The sequence below is a fragment of the Misgurnus anguillicaudatus genome, chromosome 24 (assembly GCF_027580225.2).
Source record: "Misgurnus anguillicaudatus chromosome 24, ASM2758022v2, whole genome shotgun sequence".
NCBI classification, from domain to species: Eukaryota; Metazoa; Chordata; class Actinopteri; order Cypriniformes; family Cobitidae; genus Misgurnus; species Misgurnus anguillicaudatus.
This window is the reverse complement of record NC_073360.2, coordinates 7,446,247-7,459,509: the sequence shown is the minus strand read 5'-3', so window position 1 is coordinate 7,459,509 and position 13,263 is coordinate 7,446,247. Positions and strand designations below refer to the sequence as shown.

The 13,263-nt window shown below is 40.9% G+C and overlaps 1 protein-coding gene across 2 annotated transcripts in view; it reads right to left on the bottom strand.

The window, feature by feature from the left end:
* LOC129437571 (complement C2) overlaps nt 1-13,263 on the bottom strand; it is a 139,090-nt gene that overhangs the window by 124,427 nt on the left and 1,400 nt on the right. The window contains exons 2-10 of one of the 2 annotated variants that reach the window (XM_055195774.2): nt 9,375-9,593; nt 8,667-8,903; nt 8,287-8,472; nt 5,633-5,806; nt 5,458-5,556; nt 5,240-5,373; nt 4,687-4,825; nt 4,458-4,589; nt 3,473-3,574 (exon numbers count right to left, since the gene is read on the bottom strand). The exons of the other annotated variant lie outside the window; for it this stretch is intronic. Coding sequence (XP_055051749.2) covers nt 3,473-3,574; nt 4,458-4,589; nt 4,687-4,825; nt 5,240-5,373; nt 5,458-5,556; nt 5,633-5,806; nt 8,287-8,472; nt 8,667-8,903; nt 9,375-9,593 — 1,422 coding nt within the window. The remainder of the gene's footprint in view (nt 1-3,472; nt 3,575-4,457; nt 4,590-4,686; nt 4,826-5,239; nt 5,374-5,457; nt 5,557-5,632; nt 5,807-8,286; nt 8,473-8,666; nt 8,904-9,374; nt 9,594-13,263) is intronic. 2 annotated transcript variants of the gene reach the window in all.

Sequence of the window (13,263 nt, the reverse complement as noted above, 5' to 3'; positions counted from 1 at the left end):
GCTCCTGGAGGCAGAACAAAGGGTAGTTAAGGGATTTAAAGGGGTTTGTGGCAACTACCTGCTCAGTATTCCTTCAGTTGCTCTGTCCACAGCCAGTGGAAGTCCACTCCCGTACCAGGTATCTACAGTGGTCACATACACACGAGGGACAGGTTAGAGGAAAACTCACTGCGTGGCAAGGCCTCTCGTTAGCACTGGAGAGTTGCGAGGGCAGGCTGTTGTAGTGACCACCACTCTACTTTACCCTGCAGGTTACCTCGAGGGCGTCACTCTCCTGGGCCTGTGGATGTGCCAGGTGGACAGGGACTTTGCTCGGCATGCGAGACTGGGCCTGCGGTTTACTCAGGTAGGGTCAACTTTCGTTTACTCTAGGGTGGCTCGGCAAATCAACAGAACGGTTGCAGTTCCTCAGGTAAGTTTAGCTCCTACTCACTCTGGGATGACTCGACGGTCGACTGGGCGGTTCAGGTACATTTAGCTCTCAGTTCGGGCTCTGATGTGGCTCTCCAGTTCAAGGGCATACAACTTCGGTAAGTACAAGACGGGTCGGAATCGTGTAGCTCTTAGCTCGGGCTCTGGAGTGTCTCTGCAGTTCAATGGCGTACAGCTCTGTAACAACAAGACAGTTCAGACACATATAGCTCTTAGCTTTGCATTTCAATGGCGTACAGCGTCTGTAATCACAGGACAGTTCTGGTGCATGTGGCTCTTAGCTCGGGCTCCGACGTGGCTCTGCGGCTCAATGGCGGGCGGTTCTGTAATGACAAGGCAGTTCAGGGGCATATAGCTCTTAGCTTTGACTCTGTAACCCAATGGCGAGCAGATCTGTGTCAACAAGAAGGTTCCGGTACGTATGCTTTTGCTTTAGGTTCTATTTCCACAGGTTTTTCAGGTAAGTATGACTCTTAGCTTTACTTTTCCCCTCTCACTCTAGACACAACACAAGCAAGTATGACAGCTTAGGTGACGAAAGGATGTACATCACCTGACCTTGGTCCGCGGCGAGAAGCAGGTGGGACTGCGAGACGATGTCCGTAACGGACCTGGCAACTTTGCTCCTTCCTCGAGGACAATGCAATGCCTACACTGGTGAGACAGGCGGCTGGGCTTTCTCTTCCCGCACAGGGTTGCACACAATCGACAGTAGGTATCTCCACAATTCTTCTACTTACCGTAATTTCCACTATGGTCGTTTCCACCACATACAGATCCAGGACACGCAGGCGGGGGAAATAAGCAGGTACGTCCACGATGATAATCATGCCCCAGCAGCTCCACGGTGTGCCTCACAGCAACTGGGAGGCCCTAGGGACGGTTTGAGCGACAGGAGACACGGCACAGCACTGCATATGCTTCAGGTGCACACACGTCAATAATGCACACTCACACACGGCACTTCACACTTCTATTAGTGAAAAATAGGGCCCATACCTCCACACTGGGTCAATAAACTTTACTGGGGGAAAGGTGTTTACACTCGCGGCCACAGGCGCCCTGGACGGATGACATGGGTCCCCGCACAACGCTCCAGGTGTCCTCTGATCACTGGCTCACCCACCGGCTTGGTTTGCACGGTAGGGCCACTATACAACAACACACTCTTCACACAATAGTGACTGTCTGTAACTGTAAAGTTTTCAGGGTAAATAAATGGGCCACTGGTACTCACAGTCTGTTAACGGTTACTTCTCCCCTTCAGGGTTGTCCTCTTTCCTCCACCGATCTCCCAAGAAGTCACCAAGCTGTGCACACTCTCCGCCAAAGATCGTACTTCGTAATGGCCTTCAATGCAGATAAGTACATACAAGTGGACATGTCCCGCTTTAATAAGATGTATTTTCTTCCAAACCTGTTTCCATAACTAGTTCCTCGGTCTTCGTTTTCTCCAACAGATCCTCTCTCTTCAAATCCCCTTCGTCCACTTCACCACATCAACGCCACTTGCCACAACGCCCACTTCAACATCCGTCAACAATGGGACAAACAATGCACGCCATCTTGCGTTTCACATGCTCCATATATACCTCCTCTTCCTTCAAATCCTCCAATCAGCGTTCGCCACGCCGACGCTCTCACCTGTCGCTGGTTTCCGCTGATTTTGTTGCCCGGGGTAACCCGGAAGGGCCGGTGTTTGGGTACATCGGTCCGGGCGGAACTATTCTTCCAACCTTTGGTTCCGCCCCGATAGTCACTCGTGACAAGAGCAGTGTGGACTGGTGACAAGACTAGGGGATGCTAAAATGATGGCAGGTGGGACAGAGAAGAAAATCCTAGGAGAAAAACCAGACAAAAACAAAAACTTAAGCCTAAAACATAACCAAATTGGTTACAAGGCCACTGGGATTACTTTCTGCCAGACTGGTGCATGCGAGGCTGCAGACTGCACACACGTCGGTGGCGTTTACATTCGGGTGCAGTTGGGTAAAAAAAATTGCCACTTGTCCGGGTAGGACAATTTGCTTGGGTTTTTTATCGAGTCGGGTCTTCTTTTAAAAATGATTTATGCACGTCGGGTAAAAAGTGATTTGGGTCATTTTGGGTAGAGACCATTTGTTTGAACTCTATAAGACCTCTAGCAAAAAACATTAGTATTGGGTAAAGTGTGTGTGTGTGTGTGTGTGTGTGTGTGTGTGTGTGTGTGTGTGTGTGTGTGTGTGTGTGTGTGTGTGTGTGTGTGTGTGTGTGTCCAAATGTCCCCACAAAGATAGGAATACCAGTGTTTTTGAGCAACTGATTTGTTAAAGCCCTTCTCACGGAGCCGTTTGCTAAAAATTCCGTAAATGTCACTATTTGTGTGTGTGAAGTACAGCTATGCATTTATGAAATCATCAGCTCAAATCTCCAGGAGACAGCGAATCTCTGCCACAGACCAAGATTGTCCAGTTTGTTGTTTACCCACAATATAACATCTGGTTCACTTCACGATAGGAGCCCAGTGACTCAAAAAATGTTGGTCTATGTGGTTTACGAGGACATGAATAGTGTATAATGACATGTTTATTATGCTATAAACATGGTTTACAGGGATACGGAGAGTGTCCCCATAAACGGAAAAGCTAAAAAAACGTACTAAATGGTAGTTTTTCATAGATTAAAGACTGGCAACAGGTTTTTGTGACATTGGGGTTAGGGATTGGGGTAGGTTAGGGGAATAGAATATAACAGTTTGGACAGTATAAAATGCATTGCGTCTATGGAGATGTCCCCATAAACCACATACACCAACATGTGTGTGTGATGTGTGATGTGTGTGTGTGTGTGTGTGTGTTGTGTGTGTGTGTGTGTGTGTGTGTGTGTGTGTGTGTTAAAACATAATTAAATGTTAATCAAATGTGACATTCTGTACTTTTTCATCTTACAAATTGTCTCCACAGCAAACAGAGCAATTTTGTCTTATTCATATTAAAGAGTTCTTTCACACGTCATCCAGCAGCAGTCAAGTGTTGCATGTGTAATGTATCATGAGACTAACCCAGGAGATCCTCCTTTGTGTGCTCTTTGCTGTATTTGTAGCCCAACAAACTCCGGATCTTATTTAAAACGATTTGTGGTTTTGGTCCCATATTAGAGTGACCTAGAGACACAGGAAAACAAAACCAAAATTAGTCCTTCAGTAGATGTTTTATTTAATGTTTTGTGTTAGTAACTAGTTTGTCATTAGTCTATCACAAGCAGTCTATGAGCCACAGCTTGGCAAATCACAGATTTTAAATCAGCTGTAAATCTAGATGCTATGGCAACAGTCAAACAAACTGCAAGAAGGGGGAGCAGTAAACACATTTTGGGGCTCTTTATCTCATGTTCTCCACATTTTTTGAGTCACTGGGCTCCCATCGTGAAGTGAACCGGATGTTATATTGTGGGTAAACAACAAACTGGACAATCTTGTTCTGTTGCAGAGATTCGCTGTCTCCTGGAGATTTGAGCTGATGATTTCATAAATGCATAGCTGTCCTCCACACACACATAGTGACATTTACGAAATTTTTAACCAACGGCTCCGTGAGAAGGGCTTTAACAAATCAGTTGCGCAATTTCGAGTTAAAGCAAAGAAACTTCACAAAGACGTGCATCATTAATCTCTATATCTTGCTAGCTTCGCTCTCCGTGTCAGGCTGGTTGTTATGGAAAAACTGTAAAAACAACATATGGGAACACGAACTGAACTAAATGAAAAATTATACAATGTAATCTGGTGCGCTCCAAGGTCGCACCATGGTGCACACCAACATGAAAACACCCTCATTCGTATAAACATTTTTGTTGCTATGAGTTTGTGTGAATGAGAATTCCCTCAAGACCAATGATCCAGTTATGCTTATATTATATCTAGTACTGGGATGCCACCATATTAGCATTAAAACACAAAAGTTTTACTTATAGACTACTGTTTTCTGTAATTGACAAAATAAAGTTTTTTAAGAGGTGTTTAATATGTGACCTTTCCTTTATCTTACCATCAGTTGCAATGATGATGATGTTCTGAGTCTCATTGAAGTGACTTCTTTTGGTCTCTCGAAACAACACAAGATGATTGTAGATGCTATCCAAGGCTTTAGCTAAATTGGTTCCTTTCTTTTCGGCATGGACTGAAATTAGTAGTATAATTTCATATGAAATTGATGAAATAGAGCTAAGAAAACACTGTAAATGAAACAATGGCTTAAAACATTACAATAAACCTACTTTCATGACTAAACTCGTTTAATTTCATCAAGATATAATCCAAATTGCCACTGTTGATGTCTGTGATGGATACGATGTCTTTAGGCTCACTGGAAAATGAGATGATGCCAAAGTTCATGTTGACTTCATAGCTGTCAAGCTGAAAGATAGACAAGACTTGCTTCAGATTAAATGACTGAAAGCCAATAAAATACTGTTAACATGTTAACGTTAAAAACAAAAGTATATTTATGGAATTATAAAGACTATTTCAAACATATAGCTGCTTTTGCACCATGTAGTTATAGGTGTGCTAGGAACATTTTCTTGGTTTCCTGCTTTGATCCCAGAATTGCCAGCATGCCTTCTGTGTAAATGCAAACACGTACCCTATTGACTTTTAAGTGCTTGGTTATTTTTTGATACTTTAGGAAGTTACAGGAAGAACTTACATGCTTGAAATGAGCACAGTTATATTTAAAGGATTATATGCAAACTTTTATTTATTTTAAAGTAAATTATTATACCTTCATTTATCTAAACTTTGAGGTTTTGTAGGTACACATAAACAAACCTTCTCGACAAGTTTAATAGTGGCATTTTTTGCTTGCTGAAAACTTTTCTGTGTAATGCTTTCTGATGTATCCAGTAGAATGAAGATGTTCAGACGAACTTCTGCAACTTTAAGACTCCTACCAAAGGATGGCCCTAGTTATTTACAAGAAACAACATTATAGTAAATAATAATAAAAAATTGATGAATAGCTTTTAATGACCTTTCATTGAGTTTACCTTTCTTTTTAAACTCTGGTAAAGAAACATTCATAAGTGCAGACATAGATCCACCCAGGACTTGAGCTACTATGGCTGGAGGATCATATGAATACTGGGCTTAAGAAAAAATGTCATAGTTTAAGTTATGTTGTGTCAGTCCTGGACAAAACACACCTATTTTATTGTGGCTGACCATAGCAGCTTGGCTCTACCCCACTCCATTCCCTCGAGTCCAAACACTGTCTCTCAGTCGAGCCAAGCAAATCCAGACCTAACTGGCAATGATACCTCACACTGTCTCCAATACGAAAGTGTTTCCCAGAGCGAAAGGTCCCTGGAGGGGAGCCTGGATTTTTGCAGTCTTCAGCTAGAACAAGACCAGAAAAATATTGTATTGTATTGTATTGTATGTCTTTATTGTCCACCAAAAAATATATTGATAAGACTAATATTTAACATAGAAACAAGGTCATTCATTATAAATAATGCCAATTACACTGAACACATCTATTCACTTCACTTCAAAGCAATTTTTCCAAAGTTTAGCAGAAAACAGGACCTAAAGGAAAAGCATGGGGTTCTTGTGTATGTATAATTTAGGTATCAACTTTAAACTTGACGTTTCTTCAAGCACCTTATAAAACATAGCTGACACAGTAGAATAATTCAGAATAATTTGCTCCTGTAAGAATTTTATGTTTAATGAGAATTAGTAATGACTCATTTGTGAGCAAATTGTCCTTTAAACAAATAATTTCACTAAACAACCAGAACGAATTCCGAAAGAGCGATTTGAACATTTTATTAAAACATGCAAACTTTAGCCATGCAAATGTAGCATTTTATTTGTAATGTCCATCATGCTCCACCAGAGGGTACTCCCTCTTAAGTGCGATATAGTCGTACGTAGGTTCTACGCCATAGCTACGTCGTAGACTATTCATAGCCTGACGTGCACCTCTGCAAAATTGTAAAACAACGCGTCCGTTCTACGCGGACTGCAAGAGCTTTGATTGGTCCCCTAGAACCCCTCTCATCTAATCTTCTCAAATCAACAAACTGCTGCTTCTTTGGAGGGTTTACTGACCAAGCGCCTTCTTCGGCTGTTTCTTCGGCTGTTTTTAGCTAATTATTTCCATTCGGGACAAAACAAATGATTGGCTTTCACTTTCTCTCGCGACCATGGCACCACCCCTGTTGCTACCTGATCTGCCTATACTTGCGCACACCCGATTGAGTTGAACGTGCACGAGGCACTCTAGGAAGAGCAAAAGTACGGCAGAGAATGAGCATTCAGAACTCACAGTACCTGCATATGCAGTCAGCGAAGGCAAACAAGGCAAAAAAGGAATAAACGTTGCGCGTTCTTGTGTTTTGGGGCGTGGCTTTAGAAGAAACCCAGAAGGGAGGGGGTGGAGTGAATGGAAAAATTAGCTGTGTTTAAAACAGGGGTGGTGCCATGGTCGCGAGAGAGAGTGAAAGCCAATCATTTGTTTCGTCCCGAATGGAAATAATTAGCTGTGTTTAAAACAGTCGTGAGAGGTCTACAGACACTCGATTTTTATACTCTCTTTTTCAGAGTACTTACATTTTACTTATGTATTTGGTATATAAAGACAGTTTAAACAAATTTGGAAAACGTTTTTTAGATAATTCCTGCCTATCCTGCCTTTAAGAGGTTCAATACTATTCTACACTACATCTCCTACGGACTCATAGAGTAGAACTTACGCAGAACTATAATGAGCCCTTAAGAGGTTCAATACTATTCTACACTACATCTCCCATAATCCTTTGCACGGACTCATAGAGTAGAACTTACGCAGAACTATAATGAGTGCTTAAGAGGTTCAATACTATTCTACACTACATCTCCCATAATCCTTTGCGCGGACTCATTAGCTCTATTATTCACAGTTGTGGCTAAAGGGAAAAGACTATAGCACTACTATAGCAAAAACCATCATTCACACCGGTTTCTTGTTAACCTCAATTCCCCAGCCTATTTAAGCCCAATTATTTCTCTCATGTTCTGAAACTCAGTTTACTTTTAATCAGAATTTGGTTAACTTGAGTAATAGATGAATTAAATATAGTGGGCACCAAGGCCAGGTCTACGGGAGGGCTAGAGGGGCATTGCCCCCCCCCCAGATATCCCCTCTGCCCCTACCAAAAAATCTCCAGCAAAGCATAAAAAATAAGTGTCTCTTTACACATGTGTGTATAAATGCTATTTATATTAGATCCCGCCCACCAATGTCTGGTTGTTTTACACAAAGGTCGGAGGTCTCCTTAACTCACAAAAAAGTACTACTATTCTCTAAGATGGTAACTTAAAGAAAACGCATCTTTAAAATATATATCAGAAACCCTATATAAACTTACCCTTCACATCAATAGATTATTTAAAGCGTTATGCTTTGTTGTGATATTTTAGACATTAATGAAAATATGTCCTATGGGACTGTCACGTCAGGTAGTTAAATGACATCACCAGAGTCTGCCATACATATTGAGCGTCATTACCACATTATTATATCTATACAATGTTGACATTAAAAACTTTTATAATTCGGTCGGGGGCAGCTGGTACTCTGCAAAAAAATCTTCAGAAGAAGTCTCCTATAGCCTTTAATTCCCTCTGCCCTTGCCAACATTGATAAGACACAGAATATGAATTACGTATTTTCTGTTTGAGGGGGACAAATAAAGTAAAACCTTCAGATGTGTTTTATATATATTTTACATTGAGTGTTATGGATGCCCACCCAAAATTCCTGACTGCTCTACAAGTACCGGTAAGCCTAGTACCCAGCCTGGTGGGCACTAGGATTTCTTAATACTTACAGTGGTCATCACAGACTGGTATAGTACCGGTCCATCCACCCCACTGAGTGCAGTTTCGCTGAGCAGATCCAAACAAATCAAACCCTTCATGACATGAAAACGTTTGCTGCTCTCCAACTTTGAACCACTGTCTCCTGGGCCAGATCTGTCCATTATCAAGCTGAAGTTGTGCAGGGCAAAGGACCTCTGAGAGTGGGACAGAACCATAGCTGCTTATAATATGAACATCATTTCTTATCATTCTTTTCATCTGGTGCTTTTTCCCCATCTGGCTTTTCGGTTCTTGATCTTTTCTTGGAAGTGCTATAGGAGCCGTCCCTTGCCGTGTTCAGAACTTTTCTGCCCAATAATGGAAAAGTGAGTGAAATATGAGAGCGTACCTTTGCACACAGCGTTGACTACTCTCTTCCCACCTGGGAGTCTCAGTACCGACCACTGCCCGTCTTTCTCGCATACTCTTTGTGATGTGGGAAAAGGGTATTCTCCTGCCTTGCAGTGATAAGTTAAAATGCTTCCCCCTAGTCCCGCGTTGGAGTAGGATGTGTTACCTCCTTTAATGGACTCATCCAAAGAGCAGTTCCTCTGTGGCTCCTCGTAATCGCCATAATCATTGCTCTCTATAACACACAAGGACTTTTGTTTCATAGTCATCGCAATTGTAGGGCACATGAACATGTTTTCCATTGCAGCACAATGCTGGATGCAAAGTGAGAATGTCACTATATATTTATACATTTTTACATGCATCTAAAAATAGAAATTTTTGCTCAAAATACTCCACAGATAATTTATTATAGCATTTTAAAAATGCCACTTTGTAGGTGTGAAAATTTCTTGGGTGTGTCCTTTTAAATGCAAATTTCTTGGGTGTGTCCTTTTAAATGCAAATAAGCTGATGTGTAATTTAGGTGTTATGCAAACACTGATCACCATAATCAGTTTTCTAGGTTGATAGAAGCACTGAGGACTCAGTTATAGAAAGTCAGATTTTCATGCTATGACCCCTTTAAATAAATGTTCCTACTATATTCCACTGTATGTCTATCTGTTCATCCATTTAATTTGTTAACTAACAATTTAAGGTTTACCTTCGCATTTGATCCTGGAACCCTTAGGCTCCCATTCTCCATTAGAGTTGCAGGTTTTTTGACTGACTGGATAAGGTTCAAACCCATCACTGCAATGATAAACGAGCAGACTCCCCACAACACCATTATTGGAATACTCTACTGTGCCACCAATGATGGATTCTGAAGTGGGACAGTTTTTGACACTCTCTTCACGATCATAATAATTTTCTGATTGCACTGAAACAAATAAAAAAGCATGAAATACAACAAAATATAACGCATTATTTGGCCATTTCAAATTTGGCGTTTAAGACATAACTTTATAATGTGCTACATTCAAGTACACATACATTACTCATTAAAGCAGGCTCAGGTAAACCCATTGCTAAAATAAAAACAACAACACTTAATGCTTAATTTCAGACCAGTCTCACTCCTAACCAGAGCCGATCGGCCCTATACGCTTACTACGCAGGCTGCGTAGGGCCCCGCAAATTACGTAAAGGCCCCGCCTCCCTCTGCCTCATTTTACAGCACGCATGTTACTGTTTACCGAGATGACAATATGAAGCGAAGCTATCCATCTGGCCATGAAAAAAGAAAAAGGAAACAAAATGAGAGTGAAATGCGAGAACAGCAATCAGGTAAACTTGTGTTCTCTTCAAGTTGGATATCATGTCAGCAAGAGCAAACAGTAAAGTTAAAGGTGCTCACGCGTTTTAGACCATAAAACATTTTTTGTTACATACAGCAAACATCTCCTCACTATCTTCTTGCTGCCTGTCCGCTGATCAAACTGTAAAAAAACGCGATCTCTGTAGACAGCCCAGGCTCCACAAACTGCAATAAAAACAAAGTGGCCAAACCTACAAACAGAAACGATAACAAAGTGTTCCAGCCAATAAACGACAAGAAGGATTCGGTGGTGGGGGCCGGGCGAGTTCATGAAAGCATGGAAGGGAGGGGGAGGAGTTAGCTACGCTCCGTTTGTTTGAAAACAGTTCAAACATCAACAAAAAGTAACGTCACACAGATTCGCTTAGAGCGCCTTTAAGTTGATGTGATTCTGTCTCTCCCTATCTGGCTTGCTAAATTAGCTATGTAGGTTTTGCCAGTGCAGATCTTAGTCTGTCTGTTACACAACAATTTATTGCGTGAATATTCACGTGAATAAATGCCCAAGGGCAACTGTGTTTATAAACGGCAGCTCAATAACCGAGCCGCGCATAAATATGCGTTCATATGCGCGTGCAATCATGCACGAAATGACATGCGCGCTTCCCAGCAGCAACATCTGTGTGGGGACATTAACAAAAATAGCGTGATAACAAAAAGACAATTTTAATACAATATAAAAAATAATGGATTTACATTGGAATGGGTGTAATGCCATAGCCTGGTCCAACCAGACTCTCGTACATTCATTTCATTTGTACAGAGAGTCTGGCCACGCTCCATTGCAAAGCGTTACTTCCGTTAAGGAGGGTCCACTTTCTTCGCTGCCATTACTGAACTACAACTCAAACTGACACACGACCTCAACGTTATCGTTCTTAGCCACCCCCATCTGTTCGCTGATTGGACCTGCAGATTTTTGCAGGAGAAAACAAAACTCTACACAGCAGGCCCAGACGTAGTACTGAAGCGAAATGAAAATTAAGTGGAAGCACGTAGGAGGGCGGAGCCAGGCTAGTAATGCCAGCCAGGTCAAAATGAATGCCCATCCCTCAGTAAATAATAACCATCAGAGATTAAGTATTGCTCTTATGCATACTATAAACATTTATACAGTATGGCAAGCCATTTTAGCTTTTATACATTCGCATGATATGGATTTTTGATATCAAGAAAAAACTCAGTTTTTACTACAATTAAGAGTGTGATTTATAGTAGTAACCATATTTTGTATGTAGTGAGAGCAGTGGGGTGTCAAGTGTGAATGTGTGGCAAAGCTCATGGGTCATGGCTCACGGCCCGGGTCAGGTACCATGGCTCATGGGTCAGGTAGGAGGGCCCCTTAGCAGAATTTTGCTTAGGGCCCCAGGGAGGCCAGGATCGGCTCTGCTCCTAACGTTTCTTTCAAAGCCTCCACATATCATTTAGTATTCTAACTGCAACTGGTAGAAAGGAATGTTTATGCACCTATTTTCTTTGTAATATGTACCGTCACTTGGATGAAAAAATGCATATTGAAATGATATGCATAGTCGTAGTGAGCTCCATTTATGGTTGTTTTGGGGAGGAGATGAGAGGGATATGCACGTATGCACAGTCAGTGTTGGGGAAAGTTACTTTTAAAAGTAATGCATTACAATGTTAAGTTACTCCCCAAAAAAGTAACATATTGCGTTACTTAGTTACTTTTCATGGAAAGTAATGCTTATGTTACTTTTTAGTTACTTTTGTGTTACATTTTCTTATTTCTTATTACATCATTATTACGTAATGCACGTTACTTGTAATGCGTTACCCCCAACACTGTGCACACTGTGTTTTCCACTGACTGGGAAGGGAATTTTGGGCAGTTTCTAGGTTACGCATGGTTTTATAAAAAAAACGTTTTGTGTACGCAAAATCTGTCTCATATGCATGCACACACTTTAACTCTTTTCCCGCCATTGACCAGTTATCTCGTCAATTAAAGGAATAGTCTACTCATTTTCAATATTAAAATATGTTATTACCTTAACTAAGAACTGTTGAATCATCCCTCTGTCATCTGTGTGTGTGCACGTAAGCACTGGAGCGCGCTGCTACGCTACGATAGCATTTAGCTTAGCCCCATTCATTCAATGGTACCATTTAGAGATAAAGTTAGAAGTGACCAAACACATCAACGTTTTTCCTATTTAAGACGAGTAGTTATACGAGCAAGTTTGGTGGTACAAAATAAAACATAGCGCTTTTCTAAGCGGATTTAAAAGAGTAACTATATTTTATGGCGTAATAGCACTTTTGGGAGTACTTCGACTCGGCGCAGTAACACCCTCCCTCTCCCATTATGAGAGTGAGAAGGGGAACAGACTTTTCAGGCGAGTCGAAGTACTCCCAAAAGTGCTATTACGCCATAAAATATAGTTACTCTTTTAAATCCGCTTAGAAAAGCGCTGTGTTTTATTTTGTACCACCAAACTTGCTCGTATAACTACTCGTCTTAAATAGGAAAAACGTTGATGTGTTTGGTCACTTCTAACTTTATCTCTAAATGGTACCATTGAATGAATGGGGCTAAGCTAAATGCTATCGTAGCGTAGCAGCGCGCTCCAGTGCTTACGTGCACACACACAGATGACAGAGGGATGATTCAACAGTTCTTAGTTAAGGTAATAACATATTTTAATATTGAAAATGAGTAGACTATTCCTTTAAGAGAAAACATTTGCATATAAAAGTGTTCCTGATGAATTTCTATATCTGCAATACCACGATTGTCCCTACTTTATGGAAAAACTGAAGCCAAAACTTTATTTATTAATTTTAAACTCTTTGTATGTTTTGATAATCGTTCTGATCTCTAACAAAATTTCTTACAAAAATGCAATTATTTCAGCCTTTTGCTAAATAATTTGTATTTTAAAGAAAAACATCCCTATTTAAGAGAGCAGAGAAAAAATATAGATAGGATGAAAGGTTTTTTACCATTATGTTTGTTTGTTTATTATTTGTTTGTCTTTCATTTGATATACTGTATTTGTATGTTTATATATTTTTAGAAGAATTTTTTTCTGGAAGGCATTTTGTGAAACTTTTGTGAAAATCACAAAAAAATGCTGGTGGGCAACTTTTCAAAAAATGGCTGTCGAGGAATAAGTTAAGGATGAAATCTACACAAAGTTTAATAAATGAGGTTCCAGGACAGATGTTAGGCTTGAAACAAGACCACTTTTGTCGTCCTGGCATAAGTGGA